Source organism: Nyctereutes procyonoides, unplaced genomic scaffold (genome assembly GCF_905146905.1).
Source record: "Nyctereutes procyonoides isolate TBG_1078 unplaced genomic scaffold, NYPRO_anot_genome, whole genome shotgun sequence".
Taxonomy (NCBI): Eukaryota; Metazoa; Chordata; class Mammalia; order Carnivora; family Canidae; genus Nyctereutes; species Nyctereutes procyonoides.
In genome coordinates, this window is record NW_026575043.1 from 62,380,874 (window position 1) to 62,406,952 (window position 26,079).

General features: G+C 51.2%; 1 protein-coding gene across 2 annotated transcripts in view; it reads right to left on the reverse strand.

The window, feature by feature from the left end:
* Window positions 1-2,300: 2,300 nt before the first annotated feature.
* The window catches only part of RIMBP2 (RIMS binding protein 2), a 218,397-nt gene continuing 194,618 nt past the window's right edge, over window positions 2,301-26,079 (reverse strand). The window contains exons 15-23 of one of the 2 annotated variants that reach the window (XM_055323132.1): window positions 23,730-23,888; window positions 20,689-21,366; window positions 19,024-19,141; window positions 14,826-15,010; window positions 14,095-14,263; window positions 9,908-10,008; window positions 8,685-8,756; window positions 5,102-5,236; window positions 2,301-2,968 (exon numbers count right to left, since the gene is read on the reverse strand). In XM_055323132.1, the coding sequence (XP_055179107.1) occupies window positions 2,780-2,968; window positions 5,102-5,236; window positions 8,685-8,756; window positions 9,908-10,008; window positions 14,095-14,263; window positions 14,826-15,010; window positions 19,024-19,141; window positions 20,689-21,366; window positions 23,730-23,888 (1,806 nt within the window). In that variant the 3' untranslated portion in view covers window positions 2,301-2,779. The remainder of the gene's footprint in view (window positions 2,969-5,101; window positions 5,237-8,684; window positions 8,757-9,907; window positions 10,009-14,094; window positions 14,264-14,825; window positions 15,011-19,023; window positions 19,142-20,688; window positions 21,367-23,729; window positions 23,889-26,079) is intronic. The other variant, XM_055323130.1, reaches the window with a different exon arrangement.

Consider the following 26,079-nt stretch of genomic DNA (forward strand, 5'->3'; position numbering starts at 1 on the left):
CTGGGCATAGAGTATCAATCATCCTTTTAATATATTGCTGGATTTAATCTGCAAGTATTTCATTAAGGAATTTTTAAAAAATTCATGTGCACCTTGGTCTGTGGATTTCTTGTAATGTCTCCGTCAAGTTTTGCTATCAGGAAACTGCTGGCCTCCGGAGTTTGGGCATTTTCCTTCACTCTGGAAGTTATATACAATTTGCATCATGTACTCTGTAAGTTTTCAGTAGTATTCATCAAAGCTAAGTCTGCTCATTATTGCTTCAGTTTTGCCTACATTTGAGTATGCCTCCATACTTGGGGATATTTGTAAATATTTTCAAAAGATTTAGAGGAACATTAGTCCCGGCTACCTTTGCTAATTTTTTTTTCTTTTGAGAAATTGTCACCAATTGTTTTTTACCACGGTAAATAAAGTATACATAGGAAAATTTACCATTTTCACCACCTTTAGACATGTAGCAGCAAAAAAATGCATCCATGCGGTTGTTTAGACCCTAATTTCTTACCTCAGTATTTCTTGAACTGGAATTAATTTTTTTAATTTAAAACATTCCATTTGATCTAGGATTTTTTTATTTTAGTTCTTCCAAGTTTATTCATCTCACATAACTAAAACTCTATGGCCTCTGGCCTTCGGCAGATGCTCGGCAATAAGATTGTGCAGTGTCCTCTACTCACATCGTCTGAATTGTAAAGTTGCCAAAGGGAACTTTTTTAAGATTTTATTTATTTATTCATGAGAGACACAGAGAGAGAGGCAGAGACATGGGCAGAGGGAGAAGCAGGCTCCATGCTGGGAGCCCAGTGTGCGACTCGATCCCAGGACTCTGGGATCATGCCTGAGCCGGAGGCAGATGCTCAACTGCTGAGCCACCCAGGCATCCCAGGAAATATTACAAACAGGGTTTGAATTCAGCCGCAAAGCCTCAGCTGTATGTGAGTGTTCCTCTTGCACAAAGAATATCACCTCAGTGCGAATCACTTCTGTTGGCCCCAGCAGGCTGTTGCCAATGGTGCAAGAGTGACGGCATTTTGTAAATGACTCCCTGAGTGTTGGTCACAACTATTTTAGAAAAAAGGGAGTGCCAGAAAAGGCAAGCCTATCGAGTTTTTCTTGTTTGCACGGGAGAACGGAATCCCATGAGGCTGCTCTGATAAGAAGTGTTTTTTATTTTTTTAATAATAAATTAATTTTTTATTGGTGTTCAATTTGCCAACATACAGAATAACACCCAGTGCTCATCCCGTCAAGTGCCCTCCTCAGTGCCCGTCACCCATTCACCCCCACCCCCCGCCCTCCTCCCCTTCCACCACCCCTAGTTCGTTTCCCAGAGTCAGGAGTCTTTATGTTCTGTCTCCCTTTCTGATATTTCCCACTTATTTTTTCTCCTTTCCCCTTTATTCCCTTTCACTATTTTTTATATTCCCCAAATGAATGAGAACATATAGTGTTTGTCCTTCTCCGACTGACTTATTTCACTGAGCATAAGAAGTGTTTAAAACAAAGATACAGAAGAAACGGCATTGTATAAAATAACAAATTTTATTTCTATAAAATATCTTACACTAGCTGTACACATGCACACACGCTCACAGTACTGAACCACACACAGACTAATTTCCTTTTAATAAATGTACCACATACTAATATATTACAATTTACAATATAATTTTTGAAGACACAATGGGAAAAGCTTAGTCATTCATTTATAAACCTTCCATAAATTACAAAAGAAAGGCAGTCTGAAAAGTATGTATAAAGAGTAAAAACAATTTACAAGTGGACAAGAAATACAAAAGAGTAACCAATCAAATACATCTGCCAGCAACTTTGTAAGTCTCTTGTTCAAGTGCCAATGATGAAGACTGGTGTGGAGCCATTTCAAACAGACTTAAGCTTAGGATGTTGTGGGTGTGGCGTGTGCATCATGGGGACTGCTCTGCTGTGTGCTGTTTGCTGGGGGGGCGGGGGAGGGGGGGTCTGTGTATGGCATGTGACAGATCATGGAAGTGACATCAGTCCATGTGCCACAACATGTAACACTGAAAGCAGTGAGCATATCTCAGCTTTTGGGCAGGTTGAAGGAGTGGTGCTTCTCCAAACAAAGTGACTTTCTCTCTGTCTCTCTCTCTCTTTCTCTCTTTTCTGAATGATCTAAGTAAGTAAACATTTTCTGTGTGTCGCCCGGCTCACTCTGGGAAGGCAAAAAGCTCGGGGTTCAAAATGCGCAGCCTGTACAACTGGATTTCCAAGCACTGTGTCTGTGAGAATGAAGAGCACTGAATGCACGACACATACAAAGTGTACACCGTAGCTTTTATTAGACAGTACAAATCATTGTGCATCAATAAGGCAAAACATCAAGGCGGTTAAACTAGGAATTTCAAGACCAGAGTTAAAGTGAGTTATGCGTCATGAGGCAAGCGTTTTGCAAAGGGAAGAAGGTGGAAACCATTCCTTTAAGGGCGGATGACAAATGCACAGAGACCGGAAGCACAGGTGGGGAGTGAGCCACAAAAAGCTACTGGCCCCTGTGTGTCGGGGAGACCCCGCCTCCCGGCAGGCCGCAGGCAAGAGCGGTCGGAGAGGCTGGGAGGGAGCACCAGCGGCTCTTTGTCCTTGCAGTTGGCTTAAAGTGGATGGTAGTGCAAAGAGCATTTCTCTACTGGTGTCAGGGGAGGAGAGTGTTTTTTTAGGAAGTACTTGAGTCATGAAAGCCCTAGTTTGGAATTAAAGAGAATTACATGGATTGGGGAGTTGTCCAAAAGCACATGGATCATTTCACTGCACCCAGCTTTTTCAGCAGTTTCTTGCCTCTGGAAAGCAGCCCCTTTTTCTTTTTCGAGGACATTTCCCTGCCTCTCCCAGGACTACCAGTACCCATAGATGACGGAGGTGACCCCGAATGGAGATGGGCTGTGGGGGATGGCGCTCTCCTTGCTGTACCTGAACCCTCAGGAGGAACCTAGTAGGTACAGTGTGACAGTTTATTGAGTGCGTGAGCGCCAACAACATCCATCCGCTGGTAACATTGCACTGCCCCGTTCCCCACCAGGAAAGGTAAGGGATGGCTCGTGTCTTCCTTTGGGGTTAAAGGATGCCACGAGCCTCGCGCACCCTCCCCACGGCAGGCCTAAGAGGGAGGGTCTAGCCATCCGCGTTTGGTCTGTGGTTTCTTTGTCTTTGGGGAAGGGGGATGCCATTGCTTTGGCAAAACAGAGCTAGGTAATAATTTACTTTGTGAATTAAGACCAAAAGCGGAGGTGGGGGGGGGGATTAGGTTATAGTGAAATTGGCCTAGTACCCATCAGTAATCTTAAAAGCAAAAGTTCTTAAAGGGAACTTGTTGGATCTGAAAGCAACGGGGTGTGGGGCCAGGGTGGGGGTGGGGGGAAAGGACAGAGAATGCTGATCTTATAGAGTGCATTCCTGGGGGAGTCAGTACACTGTAGCAGATGGCACACCGGTTGAAAGAAAAAAAAAAAAACAACTAAAATGAACCTCAATCATAATCAAAGGAAGCTTAAAGGCCCTTATCGCATGCTTTTGTTATTTCCAAGTGATTGGAGATGAATTTTTGCCAATAGAGAGCGCACAGCAGTGCCTCTGTGTGCTTTGTGGGCTTACTCAGCAGCGGGGGCTCTGGTGCCCGCCTCCCATCTGGGCGCACCCCGGTGCGCACCTGAGAGCACAGAGTCTCCTGTCCTGCACTCCCTCACCTCTCCACACAAAGCTCTGCCTAACATGAGTGTTCAGTAGCCAGCGGGCACGTGATGGGAGCCAAGGGCTTCAAGCTTGCTTGGATTTAAAATCAAGGTCTAGTTCCAATGGAAAACACCTAGTAAAGCATCCCAAAGTACACCTGAAGATACCATCTGTTCCATCTAATGTAATCACTGCAGCTGCATGTCTCGTAAAACCTAGTATTGCATTGGTGCCCAGGCAGATTGGCCTCGCGGCAAACGCCCGTGTGCTCAGAACACGTGTTTGTGCTTTAGGGAGGAGCATATGCTCTCTCGAGAGATAGAGGTATGGCCACCTGACAGCACCTCGTGGGGAGTCAAGCCGGCAGGTGGCGTGTTCAGAGCCAAGTCTGGATCGCTCAGTGCTCACTACTCATCTGCTTGATCTCGAGTTATGTGTTTTTAAAGGAAAATTTTCCTATAGTAAACACCATTGTTTAGGTTGTGCTTTTTTCCAAGAGCGGCCAACAATGCAATATGCAGCTTGAGTTACGAGGAGACGTCGGAACACTCTCTACGTAAACAAACAATTAGCCTCTTAAGAAATATGTTCCCAATGTTGGCCTTTGAAATATTCTTAATGTAAATGGTAGGAAATGAGTAGCAAAGATGATTATTTGACTGCAAATCTAGTTGCTTTACAACTGAGATCGAGTAAGAGCCTACTATTTTAGGTCCAATGTTTTTTTTGAGACATATTTCTTTTTTGTTGTTGTTTGAACCCCACAGTGAAGCCCTGCATCTCCCGCCCTAGTCCGCTAAGGCCGCTGGCACCGCTACCTGCACGGGTATCTTCAGCTGCTCACTTACGTGGAGGCTAGAGTGCCTGATTAAGGTGTGAAATGAACACTCTTCTTCTGTTTCCAAGCAGATGAGCAAAGAAATAAAAATATATATATATAAAAATATAATATATAAAAACTGGCAGTGATGAAATAAAATAAAAATGAGACACTACACATGAATGTTCTCTAATAGTTAATTATGCTGGACAAGGTCTCTGGTGTTTGGTAAGAGAACTAAAACCCTAGCAGGACAAATGGCCAGCCTGGCCACCGAACGGAAGGGCTAGTCATCCCCTTCACTCTCAACCCAACCGGAATATGCATCTACAGTGTAGGATGAGGGCTCCCTTGGTGAGGAAAGGCAGACTGGTTAGAATCAAGAGGGGCAGTTTTTGTGAAATAAGCATAAATTAGAATTTTTAGGCACAACCCCCATGAAAGGGCAGAGAAAAAAGGATTCAGGGCATAGGCTTTTCAGCCTAAGATGCACAAACACCCACGCGAGGACTCTGTTAAACCGTATGTGGCAGAGTGGGACAGGAGTCAAAAGTGTTGGGAGTGTCTGCTTACCCGTTTTGCCTTGGAGCGCACCAGCGTGTCTCGGGGGTAGTGGCACGGCACGTCAGACAGGTAGACTTCCACGTCGTCAGGCACTTCTTCCAGGAAGTTCGAAGGGACAAGGCCTTTTTGCCCATTAAGCTCCCCCTAGAAACACAGAAGAATGAATTACTCTACTTTCCCAAAACCTACCTCTTGCTTTGGTCGCAGGGGCAGAGCTCCAGGTAGAGTTGCCTGGTAGGTTCGTTCTGGCTCAGGAGTCAAAGGGAGTCCGGTGGTTCCAGACCACCCTGATCAGAAGAACAACCCTGGCACATGCTTATGGGGCAGGGTCCTGTCCCCTCCCCGAGGGCCTGTCTGGGGTGGAGCTGAGGAAGCTGTGGTTTGGTCACAGGGCTCAGGCAACTGCCAGGACCAGTCCTCAGGACCTCCCAGTGGAGTGGCCCTTCACCCTGGCTGACCTCAGCACCCATAGGGATCTTTAAAAACACCATTTGCACAGGCGCACCGATCCAGACAGACTGATCCCCTCCCAAAGCAGAGGTGGAGGTGGGCAGCCAACAGGTGGTCCAGTGTGCAGGCCAGACAGAGAGCTACCGATCTGTCCCACGGACGACCACATTCTCACTCTAAAAATGTAAACAATCTGGAGGACATGAAAGTGTCTGTTGATACCTCCTCAAAGGTAATACTCTTCAGGCTCATCTACTCCCTTCCAGAACTTTCTCTCACATATCTATGCAGGTACATAGTTGAGGTCACCATCCACAGGACATCTGTACCAAGTGGGTAATAGCCACTGTGTCACTTCCTCCCCACCATCCCCAATGCCCACCAGTGCCCAAAACCAAGTCCCAGGCTGGCTGGCCCCAGACTACATGGGAGCTTGTTGCTCTGTTTGCAAGTCTAGGAAATGACAGCATGAGATGGGCAGCCCACTCCCTCAGGATTAGAAACTGCATCCAAGGACACAACCAACGGAGCAAAGAGGGAACCCACGGGATGGATGAGAGAATATCTGCAAGCTATTTACGGAGGGCTTCATGTCCAGAGCACACAAAGAACTCAACACGAGAGCCCCATTAAACAGCAGACAACGGACTGACTTTGATATTTCCCCACAAAAGACACACAAATGGCCAACGCACGTGAAAAGATATTCAACATTAATTAACATTAACATCCTAGGGAAGTGCAGGACAAAATGACAAGCTACCACCTCACATCCATGAGGACGGCTACTACAAAACAAAAACGAACAAAACACCAATTAAAAAAAAAAAAATGTCGCCAAATACATGGAGAAATCGGAACCCTTACGCACTGCTGAGGGCAAAATAGTCCAGCGGCTCCTCACAAAGTAAAACACAGATTTAGCATATGACCCAGCAATTCCACTCCTGGGTCGGGACCCAGGGGATGTGGAAGCAGGGCCCGAGGGCCATGTTCGCACACCATGTTCATCGCAGTGGCCAAGTGTCCACTGATAGACAAACAGGGAGCCAAGCCATATACACCCAGTGTGCAGTAGCATCCAGCTTTGAAAAGGAAGGAGATGCGGGCTTGCACGATGTTCCACTCAGTGAGGTGAGGCAGGCGTGAAAAAACTCACTGCGTGTGGCTGCATTTCCGTGAGGCCCTGGGAGCAGGGAGATTCGTGGGGACGGCAAGGAGATGGGGTGCCGGTGCTGGAGGATGGCAGGGATGCAGGGTAACTAGTGTTTCATGAGGATGGAGTTTCAGAATTTCAAGAGGGAAAGAGTCCCGGAGGTGCATGGTGACGATGCCTGCCCGACAGCCTGAGTGTGTGCATCGCCACGCACCGTGCACTTAGAAGCCAGCAAGACGGCAAATTGTATGTGTTTTACCACAATTGAAGATAAAAATTAAGAGAGGTACCCCTGGGTATCTCCCACATCTTCCCAGCAAGAATCCCTCCTGAGCCCAGTACACACGTGCCCGGTCTGGCCACCTGCCCTCGCTGCGACCCCGGAGGCCTCTGTCCCCTTTCTGGCGACCACTCTAATCCGCCTTCGTCAGCCTCCCCTAGGAGCTCATTTTTCTCTCTTGGTGTCCCTTAGGGACTTTCTCTAGGACGTCTTCGTTGCTTACATTACTATACAAGTGCCCCCGAGGATTTCTCCCACATCAAGGGTCACAAATCACATCTACACGCAGACACTCCAATGTCTACACAGCCCAGGCCTCAGCCAGAGTCCCCTCCAGCATCAGCCACGTCTGCTCCTTCAGGCGGGCACCACGTGGAATAGATGGCTTGCATCTGGGGACCATGTTCTGTGAAAACGCACAGCCTCATCCTCAAATTCCCGGTGGCACCACGTTCAGATCATGAGGCCCGTGAGGACCCAGACCTAGGACAGTCCTGCACTTCCAGGCATATCCAGATGGACCCTGGCTCTGGGCTCACTGAGCAGAAGGGGGCATGGACATGCCCACGGTGTTTACTGTGTCCCATCCATCCTTCTGGGCCTCCTACACGCCATCCTATTAACACCCACGGCAGAATCTGGGCATCTTCTTGGACAATACACTCACCCCAACTAACCACCCGAGCTCTGGCACCCATGCCGCCTCCAACTGCTCTCCTGCATCACCTGGACCGGCCCATAGCCTGTGCCTCAGCCTTGGGGGCTCCCACCTCTCTCGCCCACCCACTCTCGAGTCCGTGACAGGACAGAAAGCCTGCCATCTGCCCACTGGCAGACCCTTCACAGTCTCACCTAGAAAGAAATGGGGCACAGAGCATGAGCAGCCGCACTGAACACTGACCTGCAAGAATCAGGAACTTGGATTCCATGCACATCTGAGGCTGTGAACTCACTGGAGTCAAAGGGAAACCTACCTTGCCGGGACTTGACACTTTCCCAGCTGTTGCGATTTTTTAAAATGGCAGGGGGATGGGGAAGATGGGGATCCTGGTGCAGGATGGCAGCCCTGTCTCAAGCCACACCTGCAGTGGGCACCCCATCGGCCCACTAGTCAGCTCCCTCCTGGCCCTGCAGGCTCGGGCCTGGGATGGAGGCACTCAGGGGCCCCAGGTGCAGAAGCACCAAGAGAAGCACATCCACATTCTTTCTCTCTTTTCCTCAGGAAACGTTGGGAAAGGAAGGAGGTCGCTGGACCCTGGGCTCTGAGCCAGGACCCTTGCTCCTCACCTGGCCCGGCTGCCACCAGCTCAGAGGAAGGTCAGCACGGAGTCCTACACTCTGTTGGTGTGGACTAGGTGTTAACTTTGCTTATTTGCACTCCTTCCTTCTTCTGTATGAAAAGGTACACCTTATAAATAACCAGAAAGTTAAATTGTTTGGTACATGTGTGGATGGAAGACAATTCTAAGTAGGAGAATATGAATATGTATCCTTGGTTTAAGCTTATGGACACGGGCAGTGCCCTTGTCAGAGAAGAAGGGACAGAGCTGCTCACAGCCCCACCTTCCTGAATCATAACCTCTGGGACAGGGACCTTTCTGAAAGCCAGAGGAAGCATTTAGGTACTTTTAGGGGCAAGAACACACAAGCAAAAATATACATACAAAATGAAGCAAACGGTGTTTTTTGATGTTTCAAAAACTTACATAATAAAATCCATCTTCATCAATCTCACCAAAAACAGTAATGATGTCCCCCGTGCAAAACGTGAGCTCGGCCTGTGGAGAGAGCAGGTCAAGTTAACAACACCTTCCCATACAGAGTTGTTGGTTTCCTTCAACACGTTCTTCACGAATGCTCTACTGATTTTTTTTTTCTTATTATGGTGGTACCGACCTGCTCTTTCAATCAAACAGGGAGGAAGGGCAGGAAGCCGACGAGCACCTCTGTGCACAGCATCTTGGGGACGAAGATGCACTCAGAGTACAGCCCGCCTCCAGGCAAAGCGCCACCTCCCCATCCTCACCAGAACGTGGCACTGCTGCTGTGTTCCCCTCACCCCTGTGGTTCCCTTCTAAAACTAGTCAAAGGGTTAACATGAAAAACCCAAGATTTCAGGGAAACATCCTCTGCAGTGCAAGGACCTTTCACTGAGTGCAAAAACCTTTACTCAATTATGAATTGTCTACGAAGTGTCTGCGACATGCCAGGCACCAGCATAGAGACAGGCACATGGACTCTAATGCAGGATGCAGACACAGACAAAGGATATGTGGGTTTATCTCTGACCATGTAGACGAGGGAAGGAAGCTGACATCTCAACGCCACCAGGTGTCCCCGAGGAATCAGGTCTGCACAGAAATGCTTGGAGAGTGAGCTCTGAATCTGAACCATGAGTTGGCAGCGTGTCGGGCCTAATGAAAACTGTGGGTCATGGACTCAGACACAGCTTTTCATCTGAGGAAGCAGGTGCACGGGCTAAAAACCTAGCCCCTTAGCCCTGGAGGCCAGTCCCTCCCATCTTGCCAGGGTGTCAAGGGCCACACCAGCCCAGACCATGTGAGCAGAGGAGCCCAGGCCTCCCTCTCAGCTTCCACGTGCGTGTGTGAGGCCCTACTGCTTTCGCTCGGGGCCAGACAAGGTGGGCTGTTAATTCTCCCTTCAAGACAACCCTACAGAGCCATCCCCCGAGGACGAGGATGAGGACGAGGATCACAGACTCCTCCTCCCATAGCATCCTGTACGAGGACCCCGGGCCACAGCGATGAGGTTTGTCCATAGCTGCTGTGCCCCTTATCTATCTCCTCCTACCATTTACTGGTCTGGTCGCCCTCCCTATGGACAACGTTCAGAGAAGTTGGAGGTGGGAGAGCAAATCACATGGCTCCCGGCAGCTCTGCAGGGAAAGGCCCAGGGACCAGCCATGTACCTCCACGTCGATGTTGGGTGAGCTTTCTCTCGGGTCGTAATCGTACAGGGCCACCACCCTTCGTGTCACCCTTGGCTGCCGGCTGCTTCTTCTGCTTCTCTCTGTTTACATCACAAGAAGAAAGCCATCATGTGGTTATTTCAAAAGGAGTGGCATCCCCTGTCCCTTGTCCCCAAGGTAGTAGGGCAGGGCATACTTGGCCCGCAGGACCAGATGACCACCCTCTCAGGTGTCTTGTGCTCAGGGGCACGCGCACCAGCAAAGCCTCCAGCTCTGGGGCCGGTTGCCTTCTGCTGTTTGTCCTCACATATTTTCTCTGGCCCATTGTCCCCCTCTTACAATAGCAAGGACGTTTCCCTTCCCCAATGTGTCCATCCAACAGGGAGACTAAGATGAAGTAGGCGATCCTCCGGAATAACAGATCCAAAGTCTCTGGGCAGCACAGGACAGCAGTCTCCCCCAGAGAAAGCTGCTGCTGGAGCATGTCTTCCAAACACAGCCACTTTGTGCCTGGAACTGGTTTTTGGAATTCATACAAATGAAGACCATTAAAGACAAGTATTCTGAAAGCAACAGGCAAACTTTCAGGGGCTCTTAGCAGGTGCAGTGTCTGGCTGCGTGTGCGTGAAGGTCCAGGGATCCACACCTTGGCTCCTGCTCAAGAACCGCTGTTTTAATTTAGAAACAGGAGGATGCCTCTGTAGGGCCTGTGAACATGTGTTTCCTTGAAATAATTCCAAGTTCTTCTTGGGGTCCCTTACTGTACTTCGGAGTTTTGTTAATTCTCCAGGGAGTGCTGTGAGCATGAACAGTCATTGAAATACATTCTGTCTAGAGTCTGCTTCTGTAAATGACAGGGAGCCCATCTGGTCATCAAGATATAGGACAGTTCCGTCACACCCAGAAATTCCCGTACGATTCTTGTCATCACCTCCAGCCCAGATAACCACTGGCTTATGTTCGTCCCAATACTTTCACCTTTTCTAGAATATCCTGTAGATGGAATCATACAGTTTTTAGAAACTCGCTTCATTTATCAGGCAACGCACCTGAGATCCATTGGTGTGATTTCATGTCAGCAGTCCTACTTTTACTGGTGAGGAGCACCCTGTGTGGATGCACCAGTTACGGATCCACTTATCAGGGGCAAGACGCCTGTTGTCCCCGCATCCATGATCCTCAGTCCAGCCAGTGGAAGGCTCACATAGCTGCTGGAGTGTACGGAAGCCCCCCTCCTCCAGGGCAAGGACGCAGGAGGGGTGGATGGACTGTCTGCATGTGTGTCCGGCTATAGAAGGACATGTCCACCTGTCGGGCAGAGTGGCTGTGCCGCGCAGGTTTCCCTCCAGCGGCTGGAGCTCCAGTTCCGCGTCCCTGTGCACACTGGGTGTGGCTATCCTAGTTGGGGCATCCTGGCTCCTTGTCGTGGCTTTACCTGTGTTTCCCCGATCACGCTTGGCCTCTCTCCACCTGCTTGTTCACCATCCCTGTACCTTCCGTGGCAAAGGGTCTCCTTGATCTCTGGCCCACTTTGCGTGAATGGTTTGCTTTCTTGCTGAGCCGTTGTGGTTCCTCTTGCCTTTCTCTTTGTGCTGTTTCTCAGCCTAGAGTGGCTCAATTTTACTGAAGCCTGACACCAGTCTTTTCTCTTGCGTCATGGTTTGAGTGTCATGTCAGAAATCATTGCTTAATCACCACAAAGTTTTTTCCTAGGCGTTCCATGGTCTTAGTTTTTACACTTAAGACTGTGTTCAATTTTGAGTTCTTTTTTTTTTTTTTTATTTTGGCAGGAGTGTGGCCTGAGCTTCATTTTCTTGGCTCAATTCCAGCACCCGTTATGGAAAAGGCTGTCCTTTCCCCAACCTTGGTCAAAACCGAGTGGACGGTGCACGTACCAGTCTGTGTCCGGACTTGCCCTGTTCCACAGACCTGTGTGCCTCTGGGGTCACTGACACCACCTCACCCGCATTAGCTCACCTACATGCTCAGTCTTCAAAACCACTCACATGAGTTCTTCCACTGTTCTTTTAAAACCTCGTTGGGGGCAACCCCGGTGGCGCAGCGGTTTGGTGCCGCCTGCAGCCCGGGGTGTGATCCTGGAGGCCCGGGATCAAGTCCTGCGTCGGGCTCCCTGCATGGTGCCTGCTTCTCCCTCTGCCTGTGTCTCTGCCTCTCTCTCTCTGTGTGTGTCTATGAATAAATAAATAAAATCTTGGAAAAAAAATAAAACCTCGTTGGGCAACTGTAGTCCCTTTGCTGTTGCACACACGTCTGGTTCAGCATATCAGTTCTTCACAGATCCCGGCACAGACATTGACTGGGGTGGTCACAGCTGCAGGTCCGTGTGGGGATGTTGGATGTCTTCACCCGCCTGAACTCTGGTGACATCGTGTCTATTTACTTAGGGATCCTGATGACCTTCCTCAACCCTCCTGGTCTAGCCCACACAGAGCCTGGTGCATCTGCCCTTCCCTTGGCAACAGTATTACTTGTTAAATGTCAATATCAAACTTTTCATGCTGAACATCTAGAAAAACAATTGCTTTTGTATCTGTTGACCTTGCTAAGGCCACTTGTTAGTTCTAGAAACTTCCGTTCTAGATTCTTGGAGATTTTCTAAGTAGATTTTCATGTCATCTGTGACTAGAAAAAGTTAAATGTCTTCTTTTCCAGTCCATACCCACTTTCTACCTGTCTCACCACACGTGATGTCGGGAAAGGGCCATGAGGCAGACACAGGGTCCTGCTCCAGCAGCCCCAACCACCCGTCCACCCCACCCCACCTGTCCCAGCTGCCGAGGGAGGAGCACATTCAGTCTGCAGTGACAATGATACTTCCTAGTGCTAGAAGGGCCTGTGGAGTCTCCGTCAGGTTCTCTCAAAAGTCACATTCAGAAAAAAAGAATAAAGCAGACATTTAATCTAACTGGTAACACGAATCAAGCTACTGTTTTCTAGTGGAGTGCTTGTCGGCTTTCGGGGTCTGCGGTGTTCAGAGTCCGTTCCTGCTCTGAACCCATCACAGTGGCGTCAGGAAGGGAATCGGGGGGGGACAGGCCTCACAGAGCTTCAGTCTCGTGGACTGGATCTGGGCAGTGTACTCACAGGAAGCCACAACTAGCAGAAGTGGGTTTTACTCACCTTCAGATTGTGAGTTCATTCATACCAAAGAGGTTGAACCGTTTTATTTGATTTTGTGATTATCCTTAAAATGACACATATTCTTTGAGCCATTGAATTTTGTCTCTGAAATCCAATTCAGAACTAAGTTAACCTAACGTTTTGAAGCATAAAACCTAAAACATAAATGACACAAAATGTTTCTTTCTGCCTCCAGCTATTTAGAGAAAGCAAACGCTTTTGTGATGAGTAGATTTTCCCTGCCTGTGGGCAAAATTTAGAGATCACAAATATAATGTTTAAATTCACCAAAACCAGTTTTGCTGTGTACTCACTCGTGCTTGCAAATTGGGTCAAGATAAACGAAGGAGTTTGTCATCTCCCCACGCTAAAGGGTGAAAATATTTTCTGCCTTTTGGACCAGCAACGTCCACCTGAAGAATGGAAAGCACAACGCTCCCTCACCCCCCTCTGAACCCAACTGCGGATGGGCCAACGCTCTCAGCCCGGCCCCGGCATCCAGTCTTCGCGCTGCCAGAACGCGGCGGGCGCTCGCTGCTCATGGCTCCGAGGGCTGGAATCCGAGCCCGAGGCTCCGCGTCCTCGCAGGGTAGAGGAGGAGAGGGACGCCCCTGGGGCCTCTTTTATAAGGACATTAATGCCACTCTGAGGGCTGCACAGTCATGACCTCAGCTTTCCCGGTGGCCTCGCTTCCTGACCATCACCGCGGGGGTCACATTATAAACTCATAAATTTCAGAACATTCAAAAACACCACAAAGTATTTTCTAGATTGGAGAGACTTTCGGTAAGCAAGGCTGCACTCCATCTTCCATTGGAAAGCCATAAATATGTAGTGCCTAGATGTCCATAAAGCATGCAGGACTATTACAAGCTGGTTTGCAGAGTGGGTTAATTTTCAGATTCCCTTGATATGTTTGAAAGGCACAGACTGGACCCTGTCCACACTACCTCCTGCTCCCAGCTGGTGGTGTGGCCTCAGGGTGCTGGGGAGGCAGGAGCAGCCCCACCAGCAAGTGCAGGCGTGAGCAGGGGGCTGTCTCTTACCTATTTTCTCCACAGGCGTGTTCAGAGGAAGGAAGCCTTGTCTCAGAAGCTGGTCCATCATCTCCTCATCGTCGGCTTGGATTTCTGAGACCATGTTACAAGGAATAAGGCCGAGTCGGGCACAGGTCTCCCCACGGTAGAAGCCATCCGCATCTTTGTCACCATAGACCTGGAGCCCATGCGAAAGGCCAAGGCAGCATGAGTGCTGGTCACAAGCACATCAGCTGTGCTGGCGTGGAGCGGAATGTTGTCAGAATATGCTGGAAGAACACCGTCATCACCTACACCTGCCCTGCGGATGTGCACACCTACCCTCCACCCGTGAGACTACACCTCTGAAAGCCAGCTTCTGCCCCAGGCTTTGGACAACCCACTGGTCTCCCATCAGTCAGTGGGGAGCACAAGTCAAGGCCTTGGCTTCACTCTGCCAGATGTGTGTGTTGAACTCACACAGTGAAAGGCGTGAGCGATGAGACCCCACCCCACAGACAGGACTTTGAGACTCTGCCTATCGATGTTTCCATCCATAGTAAATGGCTTTCTCCGTGAGACTGAGCACCAGGCTCTCTCTCCTGTTCCTAATTCAGACTCACAGGGTCCCTCCTCCCTGCTGGTCAGAAGGCTGAATATTTAATGCAACAGAAAAAGCCTGACATTGGGACGAACTAAGGAACTACAGTATGGTGACAGCACCCGCCCCCTCCTTTGGTGGCCCCCAGCCGGGCCCCCACCTTGATGATCTGTCCTTCCTTAAAAGGAAGCTCTTCTTCTGCAGCATCTGGATTTGGGGACATGGTGAGAGGGTCATAGTCAAAAAGCGCCACGAAGATCCGGGCTGGGAGCTCTTCGGCACCAGGGTCTGTTTCTGACTCTTCGTAGAAGTCTGGAGAAAGGTGGTCCCGCTCGCTGTATTCATCTGGGAGCATGTGGAGACAAAGGCAGAGTGTTGGTGATTCCTGCCGGCCATGCCTTCCACTGGACTTAGAGACCTGTGCTGTTGCATGAAATATGGTTTACAAGACGGGGATGGTGGGGGCACTGTAGCTTCTGTCTTTTAAAATAAGTTTGTGGTCAATATGCAGATCATCACAGACGGGCTTGAAAAGCAGGTAGCTGTTGTGGCACTGAGCGCAGGACAGGCTGTCGCTGCTGAGCACAGCAGGTGGGACAGCCCCTCTGGTGACCAAAAGGCATTCGCGCATCAGTCCAAGTCTGGGGCACTTCTCTGAGTTACTCACTGGTCCCTAAATGCATAAGAAGCGACAAATGCATTCTTCCTAAAACTCCACCTTAGATTAGATATCATAATATATGTCACTGCAGCAAGCAGGGGAGGGAATCCGCTGGCAGACAGTGCTGTCCTGTCCCCCTGGGACCGGTTCAGCACAGTCAGGCTTGCGGTGACCAGAACCCAGACGGGAGGACATCACAGGGAAAAAAAATTCGTCAAAAAAATAAAAAGCACTTTAACTATAGGAAAGGTTGATTTTTAAAATGCAGTGGACTGTTGGCATTATTTAAATTCGGGGTCTTTTTCAGGATGCCCAGACAATCTAGAAATTCAGTACTTTGTCTTCTGCCAGGAACAAGCTTCGTTCCTTCACTGGCTCGTGAAGTTCTGATCTTGTTTAGGCTCAATGGAAAGATCTCACACTCTTCCTCTGGTTTTCATTGTTACCACAATTAAATGGTGTGAAAATACGCCAAGCACCTGGTTACCTCCGTACGCCCATGTGCAGCACTGAGGCAGAGAAAAGCATCCACACATGAGAGCGGGGCCATCTCTCCTGAGTTCGCGCCCTTGGCAGCGCGGACCAGCAGTGCCATGGAGACGGGCCAGGAAGGGGAGAGGCTCCCGCCCAGTGGGTTCTTGACCCATCTCCGAGGGCAGACAGCATGAGGGGCCGGGAGCTGGGTCAGCTCCAAAAGGTTGGCCCACAATGACAGCCGTGGTCCTCGAAGCTGTCTGCACGGGAGTGCACACCCTTGGCAGCTGGCCTGAGCTCGGGGACCCTGATACAGAAAAGCCTGTCTTCACCCAAGCAGCATCTGTGCTGCAAGAGGCACGCAGACCAGGGACGGTCTCCGAGGCTGGGTCCCAGCAAAGGCTCCGGCCAGAGTCTCTGTGCAATGGTATCGGGAGTGGTGGTGGGACCCACCCTGCCCCATGAACCCCTTCTGGTTTGGGGGGGGAGTGTGGATGTGTGTAAATTGGTGTGAGTAGGAGGTGGCTCTGCTACCTCTTCTTCCAGAGAGGGTGCACCCGGACCTCCACAGGAAGAGAAGAGTGGCCTCCATGGACTGTGTCTGTGGGGCCCGGCTTCTCCAGGCACTAGGGGGGAGCTGGGAAGCCAGAATGAGGAGGGACTTACCTCCAGCTCTGGTCTGACCTGGCGTGGACACTCATCCCCTCTGCCCTGAGGTGGAAGTGGCCTGGCACTGGGGTCACTACGGCTGGGTCGGGGGGGTCTGTTGGGCAGGAGGGAGGGCCTGCATGCCACAGGCACAATCAGTGCTCCCAAGTCCACTGGTACTGCGAGAATAAGCATCAGGTGTACAGGAGGGACAGGCCCCTCACCACCTGACCCAGACTGACCCCTTCACTTAATGTCCACTGTCATCTCTACGAGAAAAAGGGAATCTGGCATTTCATTTCCTCCTCACAGGGAAACCCATGTGGGTCTGCATTCTAAAGTGCCAAGCTTCATGTATTTATTCCTTTTTAATCTGTGCTCCCTGGGCACCCAGAACGTGCCATGCATCCTCGTTCTGCGAGCTCAGTCACCAGAACAGCAGAGGGAACAGGAGACCCTGGACAGGTCACAGTCCCCTGGTCAGAATGGGGTCCTCTCAAGTGGGGCACCTTGCAGACTGGTGCCCTAAGGGCACACAGATAAATGCAAAGACCAACCATGATGAAGCAAGAAACCACACCCGATTAAATCCTCCTGCGAGTCACAGATCAGGGTCCTGAGATCCTCCTCACACTGATTGTAGGATCAAGAATTTACGACATCGGAGCTATATACTCTCTGTGTGTGTATGAATCAAAGCATTTGATATTAATCATGCTTTTATGTGGTTTATTGTGATGCTACATGATAAGGACATACAATTAAACCAAACCATCATGGATTTCTTGAGTTGCATTAAAAGGCACTTTTTTTTTTTTTTTGGTTAAAACGTTAGCATTTCTCTCTGCTAATTTAACTAGTGATTTATTAAGATGAAAACATGTGTGCAGCCTTTTTGAAATCTCTACTGTAAGACACCCCCAGTCAGAAGGCTGTCAGAGACTCCTGGGGCTGAGGGTCAGGGGGCTGGACCTCTCCTCGCCCACCTGGCTGTCTGCAGCAGTCATTAGTCCCTTCTGCAGAGGGTCCCTCCCTGTCCCCAGAGATTGGGGATGGGAGGCCCTGCAGACCCCCACAGAGGACACCATGCCCCAGTGCCCTCGACATTAATGCTTCAACCATGTGAACAGCAGCCATTCATGCAATGGGCCCTGTTGCATCTTCACACCTGACGGTGACGATGCAGTGAAGACTCTGAAATCCAGTTCAGGGGCCCCAGCCTTGCCTCACCTCGGCTCTACAGATGGCCAGTCCCCGCAGGCTATGCACCCTGGATGCCAGGACACCCTTTGCAGGCTCGGTGACTGTTACAGGGGGTGACACACAGATGACATGCACATGAGAGAGCTGTGGCATGGGTTAGGGCACCGAAGCCAGCTGTCACCCTGCCAGGTGATCTAGAACCAGAGAGACCAGCACTTGCCAGGCTGGACTGCGCATGTTTGGTTGGTTTTCAGTTAACTAAAAAGGCTCTTTTTTTTTTAAGGATCTTTAACATTCAATGACATTTTTACTGATAGATAAAAACATTCTAAAACCATAAAGTTGGAAAAGGAAACTTTTTTGTCCCTGTTGTCTGGACACTACAAGGAAGAAAAATCTGGAAAAAGGACATTTTAGAGGCTCTGTTTTACATCATCACATCTGTCTTTCTTTTTAGCTGGTGTGAAAGGAGGCAGACTGGCCCCTGAACGTCAGCCGTGCGTCTCCAACTAGAGCCCTGTGTGCAGGCTCTGGGAGCCCCTCTGCTGCCCCCGCCCCCAGAGCCCTGGATCACGGGGCCTGGTGCGCCTATTCCCTGCACTGCTCTCCCTGGTTTGTCATCTAGTGTGTGCGCGTTTCCACAAAAGGCCAGTTTGGGCTGATTACCAAGTTCCATCACCTTTTGCAAATACTTTTTGGAATTTTTTTTTTTTTTTTTTTTTGCCACAATTTGTTCTGGTGGATCCAACAGTAGAAGTCTTCCCCTCCAAGCTTCCCCACTGGGTCGGTTATGGTGACTAAAATGACAGCTTTCAGCAAGACTGGCTCAATTCCAAAAAGGAAGGGAAGGAGTGGGCAGGGTGCCAGAGGAGGGCACACGGGCAAGGAGGCAACCACGTGGAGGAGGGCGGCCTGTGCTCCCGAGGACACATCAGGCCTCGTGGTGTCTCCTGTCACTTTGAGCCCTGGCTGCCAAAGCATTTTATGCACGTAGAGAACTCTCCGTTACTCGGGCTTATATAAATGTTTGGAGTTTAGCTGCCGCTCCTGCTTCTTTGACCACGAGCATCTCGTGAGAGGACAAGCTGGGACGTGGAGAGGCAGCACACTGCAATTCTCCTAGGTCTCCTGTCACTTGGCCTCATGTCACTTGAGAAGACTGACATAAAAAGCCAACATGATATTAGAGAACATTTTATTTTGTCTTAAGCTCTTTCTGCTTTCTTTTTGCCATAAATAACGGAGAATTTTCTGTACATGGTGGAAATGCTACTCCTAATGAGTTTCTAAACATGTTCAGATCAAAGACTGAGCAGCCATGTGCTCTGTGGTTGGAAGAAAGAGAAAGGTGTCAGTGAGGAGGCCCACTAACCGATGGATGGGACCGTCATTGGCCGGGACCTCTGAGGACCAGCACTGCCATGGGAGAACCTCCGGCCCACGTGATCCGCCCTGTCGGCCCGTCCTGCGGACACTGGGTTTCCTAAAATCTAAAGACAAAACAACAACAGAGGGGTAAGTCTCACCAGCCTTGGGGAACAAGAGAATTAAGTTAGCCAAATCAATTCAACTTAGAAGCAGAAGCTCTAAAGGCAACTAAACTTAGCTTTTAACTGAAAGGTTAGCTGAATAACCTGGAAGAGAAGAAAGCTGCTCGCCCCAGGCACCCTGTCCTCTACGCCAGAGTCGCTTTTTGACACACGGATAGGAGTGAGGGCAAGAAGGGACTCTTGGGAGGCAGTGTTCTCTGCGGCCCCTGCTGCCAAAGCCAAACACTTGGAACCAAAGCGGGAGCGGGTCAAACTCAGCTGTCACAGCTGCGGCACCTCTGACCACACACGGCCCTTAGCTAGCCTCGGGCCAGCCTGCCCCCTGCCGCGCCCACCGGAGGGGCGACTGCACTTCCAAACACCCCGCTTAGACGAAGCTGGGTGTGAGGTCAGTAAAACCCAAAGGCAGAGGGTTCTGTGGGTTATCGGCGTGGAAACTCACGGCAACATCGTGGCCCTAATCTGAAGACGCCAATCGGTTTTCAGGGCTGACTCGGATGGTTTGCTTCTAACTTGCACTAAAGGTCAGAATCATAGGAGATGATCACAGCGAAACGTCCAGCTCACTGGTAAGTAGTTGGGTCAGAAAGTTCTCAGGGACACAGGGAATGAGAGGTGGTCAGGGAGTCCCAGTAATTAGGTGGTGGGGCGGGCTGTGGGCTGCAGGTGGCAGGTGACTCAGTGGATTCCAGATCGGCGCCCTGGTGTGGACAGACCACGACCGCAGGGCTCAGACCCAAGGCCTGGTGCCTGGTGGCGGCTCACCTGTGTTTTCATGGAAAAGTTCAGCATGACAAGGGCAAATGTTCTGGAAAGGGGACACAGTATAAAGATGAATGAAGCCTTGAATGAACCCCTACTCCTGACAACCTGCTAATAAGCCTGGAACACACAAGGCAGGAGGATGTGTCTAGAGCTGATGATGAAAAATTCATTCTGAAAACTGTCCCCTGGAAGGAGGAAGAGCTTTAAAAAAAAAAAACACTTTGAAAACAATACGTAAAAATGGATCTCTTCAATAATTGCTCCTTTGTTTTTTCCAGTTACAGATGAAGACCAAAACACATCACCAGCCAAAAACTATAACCACAATAAGACAAAGTATCCTCAGTGGTGTCAGTGGTGACAGTGGTGACAAGTCCCCTGGGGTTCGTTTGGAAAACACATGCTGCCAAACTTTCGGATCATCATAGTTCAGCTAACCCTTAATTAAAATTTAGATTCAGTTGTCCTTTAATTGAAGCAGCCATAATTGTCGCTGATTCTGGGGGTGAGGAGGGGGTCAGTATTCTAAAGCAAAGTAAAGGGGTCGTCAGCATGGGCGAAGATTGGGAAGCAATGGGACTTAAATCAAAATGCATGGAAATGACAGACAAGCCCGCAGAGCGGCTCCCCAGGGATGGACACCAACAGAAATAAATCAGGTAAAAGAATGAACATGGATTGGTTTGGCAAGCAGATGTGAGAAGGAAGTTTACTTCACACACCACAGGGCCTTCTGCAACCCAGGGAGGTGCCTCTGGGGCAGTGGCCCTACTGTCGGGCATTTTTATGCTTTTCTTCCAGATATCCCGCGAGCCGTGGTGACCCAGGGGTTCCTCCCAGCCATACTTCCTGGGGGTGGATCTCTCTGGGCTCAGGTGGGTGTCATCGCTCCTGATGACGTCGTTGGGGTCCACTTGCTCCCCAAAGTCCTCCTCGATGCTGCTTTGCCGGGTCAGCGTCCGCCGCCGGGCCAGCAGAGGCCTCAGGCTTCTACAGGGACAGTGCCCAGGGCCTGGGCTGCACTTGGCCGTGCTTCTGAAGCTAAAACGCAGCTCCTCCTCCTCACTGCCACAGTCCAGGCCACTGTCGGGGCTCCTGCTGGCCACGCGGCCCAACCGACAGCCTCTGTCTTCCAGGACGACGTCCTTGGCAGGGGGGCCGCCCCCAGGGCCCCTGGCTTTGGCTGGGAGCCAAGAGGCCTGCGGGGCCTCATCCCCACTGCAGGCCCGGGCCCTGGCCCTGGCCGAGTACCCTAAGCCCTGTCTGTGCAAGAGCTCCAGGTGCTCTCCCTCCTCGGCTACTTCGGGGATACTGAACAGCCTCTTACTGTGGTGGGTCAGCTGGGGGTGCTCGGGCCGCTCCAGGAAGGCTCCTTCAGTGGGGCTACTCTGAAAGCACTCCTTAAGGGGGTGGTGTGTTAACATGGGTGTGACCAAAGTGACACGGGGGTAAGGAAAGAAAATAGACACAATTAGTCTCAGAGGCGATGAGGGGCAGCAAGCATGTGTGTACTCGTGGGGCAAAAGGCATGCTCTGACCCGGCTCTGAAATGAGAACACAAGGTTAAAGAGATGGTGCCTGGGCGGGGGAGGGGGTGGTGTCGGGGGGCACACCGCGGTCATGGTCACCTGGAGCAGGTGGTGCTCTGAGCAGAGGAGAGGCAGGGGCAGGGGGCAGCAGGGGGCACAGCCCTCGGAGGCCTGCACCCTGAGGAGGCCGCACCCACTGGCTGCCTCGAGGGGGTCCTGGTGGCAGAGGTGGGGCCCACGGGGCTGTGCCCATGACTGCCCGGGCCTCCCTCCCTGCCTCCCTCGCTTTGCTGGTGGATGAATGCGGAGCCGCCCCACACCAGGAAGTGCCTGGTCACTCTGTGCCCACCGGCCCTGCAGAGGTCCTCTCCACTGGGGCATCCCCGAGCCCATCCTCCACGCCCACTGAGCAGGGTGCACACCTGGGCTGCCTCACCAGACAAGGTCCTTCCTCCTGGGGTCCCGCTTGGGGCTCTGCAAGCTGGCGACCCTGGTGCATTCACCTGAGCGGGCGGGCGCAGGGGCTGGAGCTCAGTGCTGGTGGTAAGGCCCGGCAGGGCTCCCTGGCTGCTGACCCAAACCCTCCCCTTTGCTAACCTGACACCCACCGTGTGCTTGTTAGCATGAGGAAGGGGTCTAATCTGGGGGCTCCCAGGGTAGGTGGAAGCTGGCTCAGCTGCAGGGAATTGTCATGGGCAGGAAGCTGAGCCCAGCAATGTCAGATCCCCAAACTGTCGGACTTTCTAAAGAACTCAGAAGTCCAGATCAGCCTGTAAAATCTCAGAATTTAGAAAAAAAGAAATAGCGTACAGGCAAGGCCAGGTGAACCTGCAGCCATCAGCAGCCACTCTGCCCGCTGTCAGCTCCCAGGCGGCCTCCCCCAGGAGGCCACCCCAGCTGGCACAGCAGCACTGGGCCAGGGGGTTTTACACAAAACTCATTGCTCTCTGGGCCTCTCCCTGGGACAGAAGGCAAACTTTTGCTTCTTTGCTAAACTATTTGCAGGAAGTGCCCTCCCTGGCGCTTTCTCCATCAAAAGGAGAAGTATCATGGGGAAACAGATATAGGCTTCGCCCAGCCTATCTGTGAACACATGCAGGCAGCTGGGTTCTGGGGCAAAGCATGGGAGAGTCGGGGGAGGCCTGGGCTTGCCTCCCTCAAGGATGAGTTCTGCTGGCCAGGGATGCCTTGGGAGCTGATGGGAAGCCACGGGGGAGCCACCAGGAGTGGCAGGAGCTGCCACCACATGGGATTTGCACAGGACTCCAGCATGTTCTTTGGCGACAGAATAACTCTAAGGCCCTGCCAGGGGCCTTTGCTGGGCGAGCATCTAAGTCTTATCTACGCAAGTAGGCAGTGCGTTGGGAGCCAGAGCTGCTACCTTCTATCCACTATTCAAAACACATGCCCCTTTGTTCTAGAGAAAGTCCACGGTCGGGTGCTTAATCCCTCACTGGGATTTTGCTCTCCATGGCTTTTCTACTTGCAAAGCCCACAAGGGTCCTAGCAGCTGTCTCTCTCCCCCCAGGGTGGGGACAGCTGGAGGACCGCGGCCACACTGCTCGCCCAGTGCCTGGGCATGCACACGAGGGCAAGCCTCCTCCTTGGCTCCTTGGAGGCTTCATGCCCAGGTTCCGTGAAGGTGACCCCCATCACGCCCACTAGTGGCGGCCACACTGGGGGTGGAAGTGGAGGATGGTAGGCCCTGGGGGGCGGTGTCTGGGAAGGGGCCTGTGTGGGTTGGCCCTGGCGCCCTGCAGTCCTCTGGCTTCCGTGCCCCCTGAAGCACCTACCACCACAACTTCTTCCTTGCATGGGATGTGCAAACCCCCTGGCTGGGCAGCTGGTCCCCAGGCCTCCCCCCCCCCCCCCCCCCGTCTGCTCCAAGGCCTACTCTCCAGCTGCTGGCTCTGCAATTAGCACTTGAGGCTGGGGCAGGGCAGGGGCTTCCCTGATTTGTTCCTTCCCCCTAGATTCCTGGTACTGAGCTGGGCACCCTGAGGGTTCAGACAGACTCTCCCAAACCCCTCCTCCCAGACTTTTGGGCCAAGTGCAGGTCAGGAGGTTGGAGAAATTCCTGAACACAAACTCAACCATGAGGAAGAAGCCGATTGCAACCCATGGGCTTCCCCCAGTAGAACAAGGCCTGTTGGAGCCACTGCAGCCCCAGCAAAGAGGCAGGGGACGGCAGCTCCAGGCCGCGCAGAGGAAGCCGGTGACCAAGGGCCACTGACCTTGAGGGCGTTGTGGGATGTGCCACTGGGCCTCCTCCTGCCCCCGTCCTCCAGCTGCATCTCAGAGTAGAGCTCTTCCTCGTCCTCCTCCATGATGTCAGAAAGGTCAGAGCCCCGGCTGCTCTCCGTGTGGTATTCGTCTCCATGGCAGCAGTGAGGCTGGTGGCCAAGATAAGGGGACACTATGGAGCCCCACAGAGTCAGGGCCACCCAGGCTCTCCTTGCAACCTTCCCCTGCTCTGTTTGCTTGCGAGCCCCACACTCATGTGTGCGCGCATGTGTGTATGCATGTGTGTGTGCATCCGCATGTGTGTGAGTGCATGTGTGCATATGTGTGTGTGCATATGTGTGCATGTGTGTGAGTGCATGTGTGCATGCATATGTGTGTGCTTATGTGTGTGGGTGTGCATTTGTGCATATGTATGTGTGTGCATTCATATGCATGTGTGTATGCATGTGCGTGCGTGTGTGCATATGTGTGCGTGCATATGCATGTGCATGCATGTGTGCGTGCGGGTGTATGTGTGTGCGAGTGCATGCATATGCCTGTTCATGTGTGTGTGTGTGCATGTGTGAGTTGCTCCTGTCATGGAGAGGAAGGCCTGGACGTCCCCATCTCTCAGGCTCAGGGAACCAGGAGGGCAGAGATGGCCTGCCCAGGTCTGCTAGCTCCGAGTCAGCAGGAACAGGGAGAGACCCTTGTAGGCTCTGGTGGCAGCAGTACTCGGGCACATGATACGTGTGCAATGGAGAGCAGCGGCTGGTGGGAAAGTGCATGTATGTGCACCATATACAGACATGTAAGATTTTTTAAAGTACCATATAGTCTAACACACATGCACCCTGGGCTGTCTGGAGAACAGCCCCATCCGGGCAGGAGGTGGGCATCCCGCACTGCCCAGGCTCACCCTGGGCCCATCTTGGTCAGGGACGCCTGATGGAGCCTGTGCGTGCAGGAGGCAGTAACAACGTAATGGAAAAGCCTCCTTGAGGATGAAGGGCACACATGGTAATGTGCATGGGAACACAGATACCGACAGCCCTGGCCAGGACCGTGACGTCGGGGTGGCTTGAGGCTTGGCGTCCCGCTCACTCAGAGTGTCCCACATTCAGTATCTCGAGTATTTAAAGCCAAATAAGTAACATTGCAACAACTGCACACCCTGACAAGCTCAGATTTATGAACAGGTTCTATTTCTGCTAGATGGTGTTAACGTTTCTTTACATTCCTGGTGGACAAATGCATTTCATAGCAGCCCATGACACATTTATTAAGAATACTCTGGTTTTTGGGATGCCTGGGTGGCTCAGCCATTGAGATCCGCCTTCGGCTCAGGGCGTGATCCCAGGGTCCTGGGATCGAGTCCCACATTGGGTTCCCTGCAAGGAGCCTGCTTCTCCCTCTGCCTGTGTCTCTGCTTCTGTCTGTGTGTGCGAGTGCGAGTCTCTCAAGAATTAATAAATTTTTTTAAAAAAGAATACACTGGTTTTCATTTACAACCATAGATAAAGACACGTATGCACTTCTGGCCATGTTAAGTTCGTGGCTTGCGAAGGAGGCAGGAGGCTCTGCAAGCCTCGGCGGGGAGAAGTGGCCCAGAAGGTTCTCAGCCTGAGCCTCTGTGGCCTCCGGGTAGAAGCTACTCCAGCTGTAATTCTCTCACTTGGTGCCAAGTAGAAGACATACGACAAATGTCTTTAAATACACAGAGACCAGGCTGGTTTTCACTCAGCCTTCCCCGGGTGTACAGGAAACTCCCCTCCACAAGGATAGAGTCTCATCTGGTTCCAACCCAATGATGTCAGAATAAACTCATGGGATGGAAGGAGGGGTCTGTTGCTGGCCAGATACATCACTCATAAGCTATTGGTAGGAATCCTGTTCCTCTCTTGGTGCTGGGCACATGATCCCAGTCTGCCCAGTGAGAAGTAGCAGAACATCTGATGGAGCTTCTGGAAAAGACTTTTCTTCCAGTTAAGAGCAAAGTACCTGAAAAGAAAGCCTCCTCTTTTTTTTATCTGTCCCTTCCTTCCTTCTTGGGGTGCTGTCACATAAGGAAGTGATTACTGAAGCTTCAGCAGCCACTTTGTAGCAAAGAGGGGACTATCAAAAGTGCGGAAAATTCAGAAGTGAGAACCCAGACACAACTGGCTAGCTGAATCAGCCTGACAACTTCCTACCTGAGGCTTCTTGTATCTCGGGGTGGGGAAATGTCTTCATCACCTTCGTCATTATAGTTGGGCATTCTGTGTCTTTTGTTAAAATTAAGGCAAGTAGAATTATTTAATCTTGCAGACAAAGAACCTGCTGGTTGAGAGCCTGGGTGACCTGCCTGCAGAGCTATAGCTA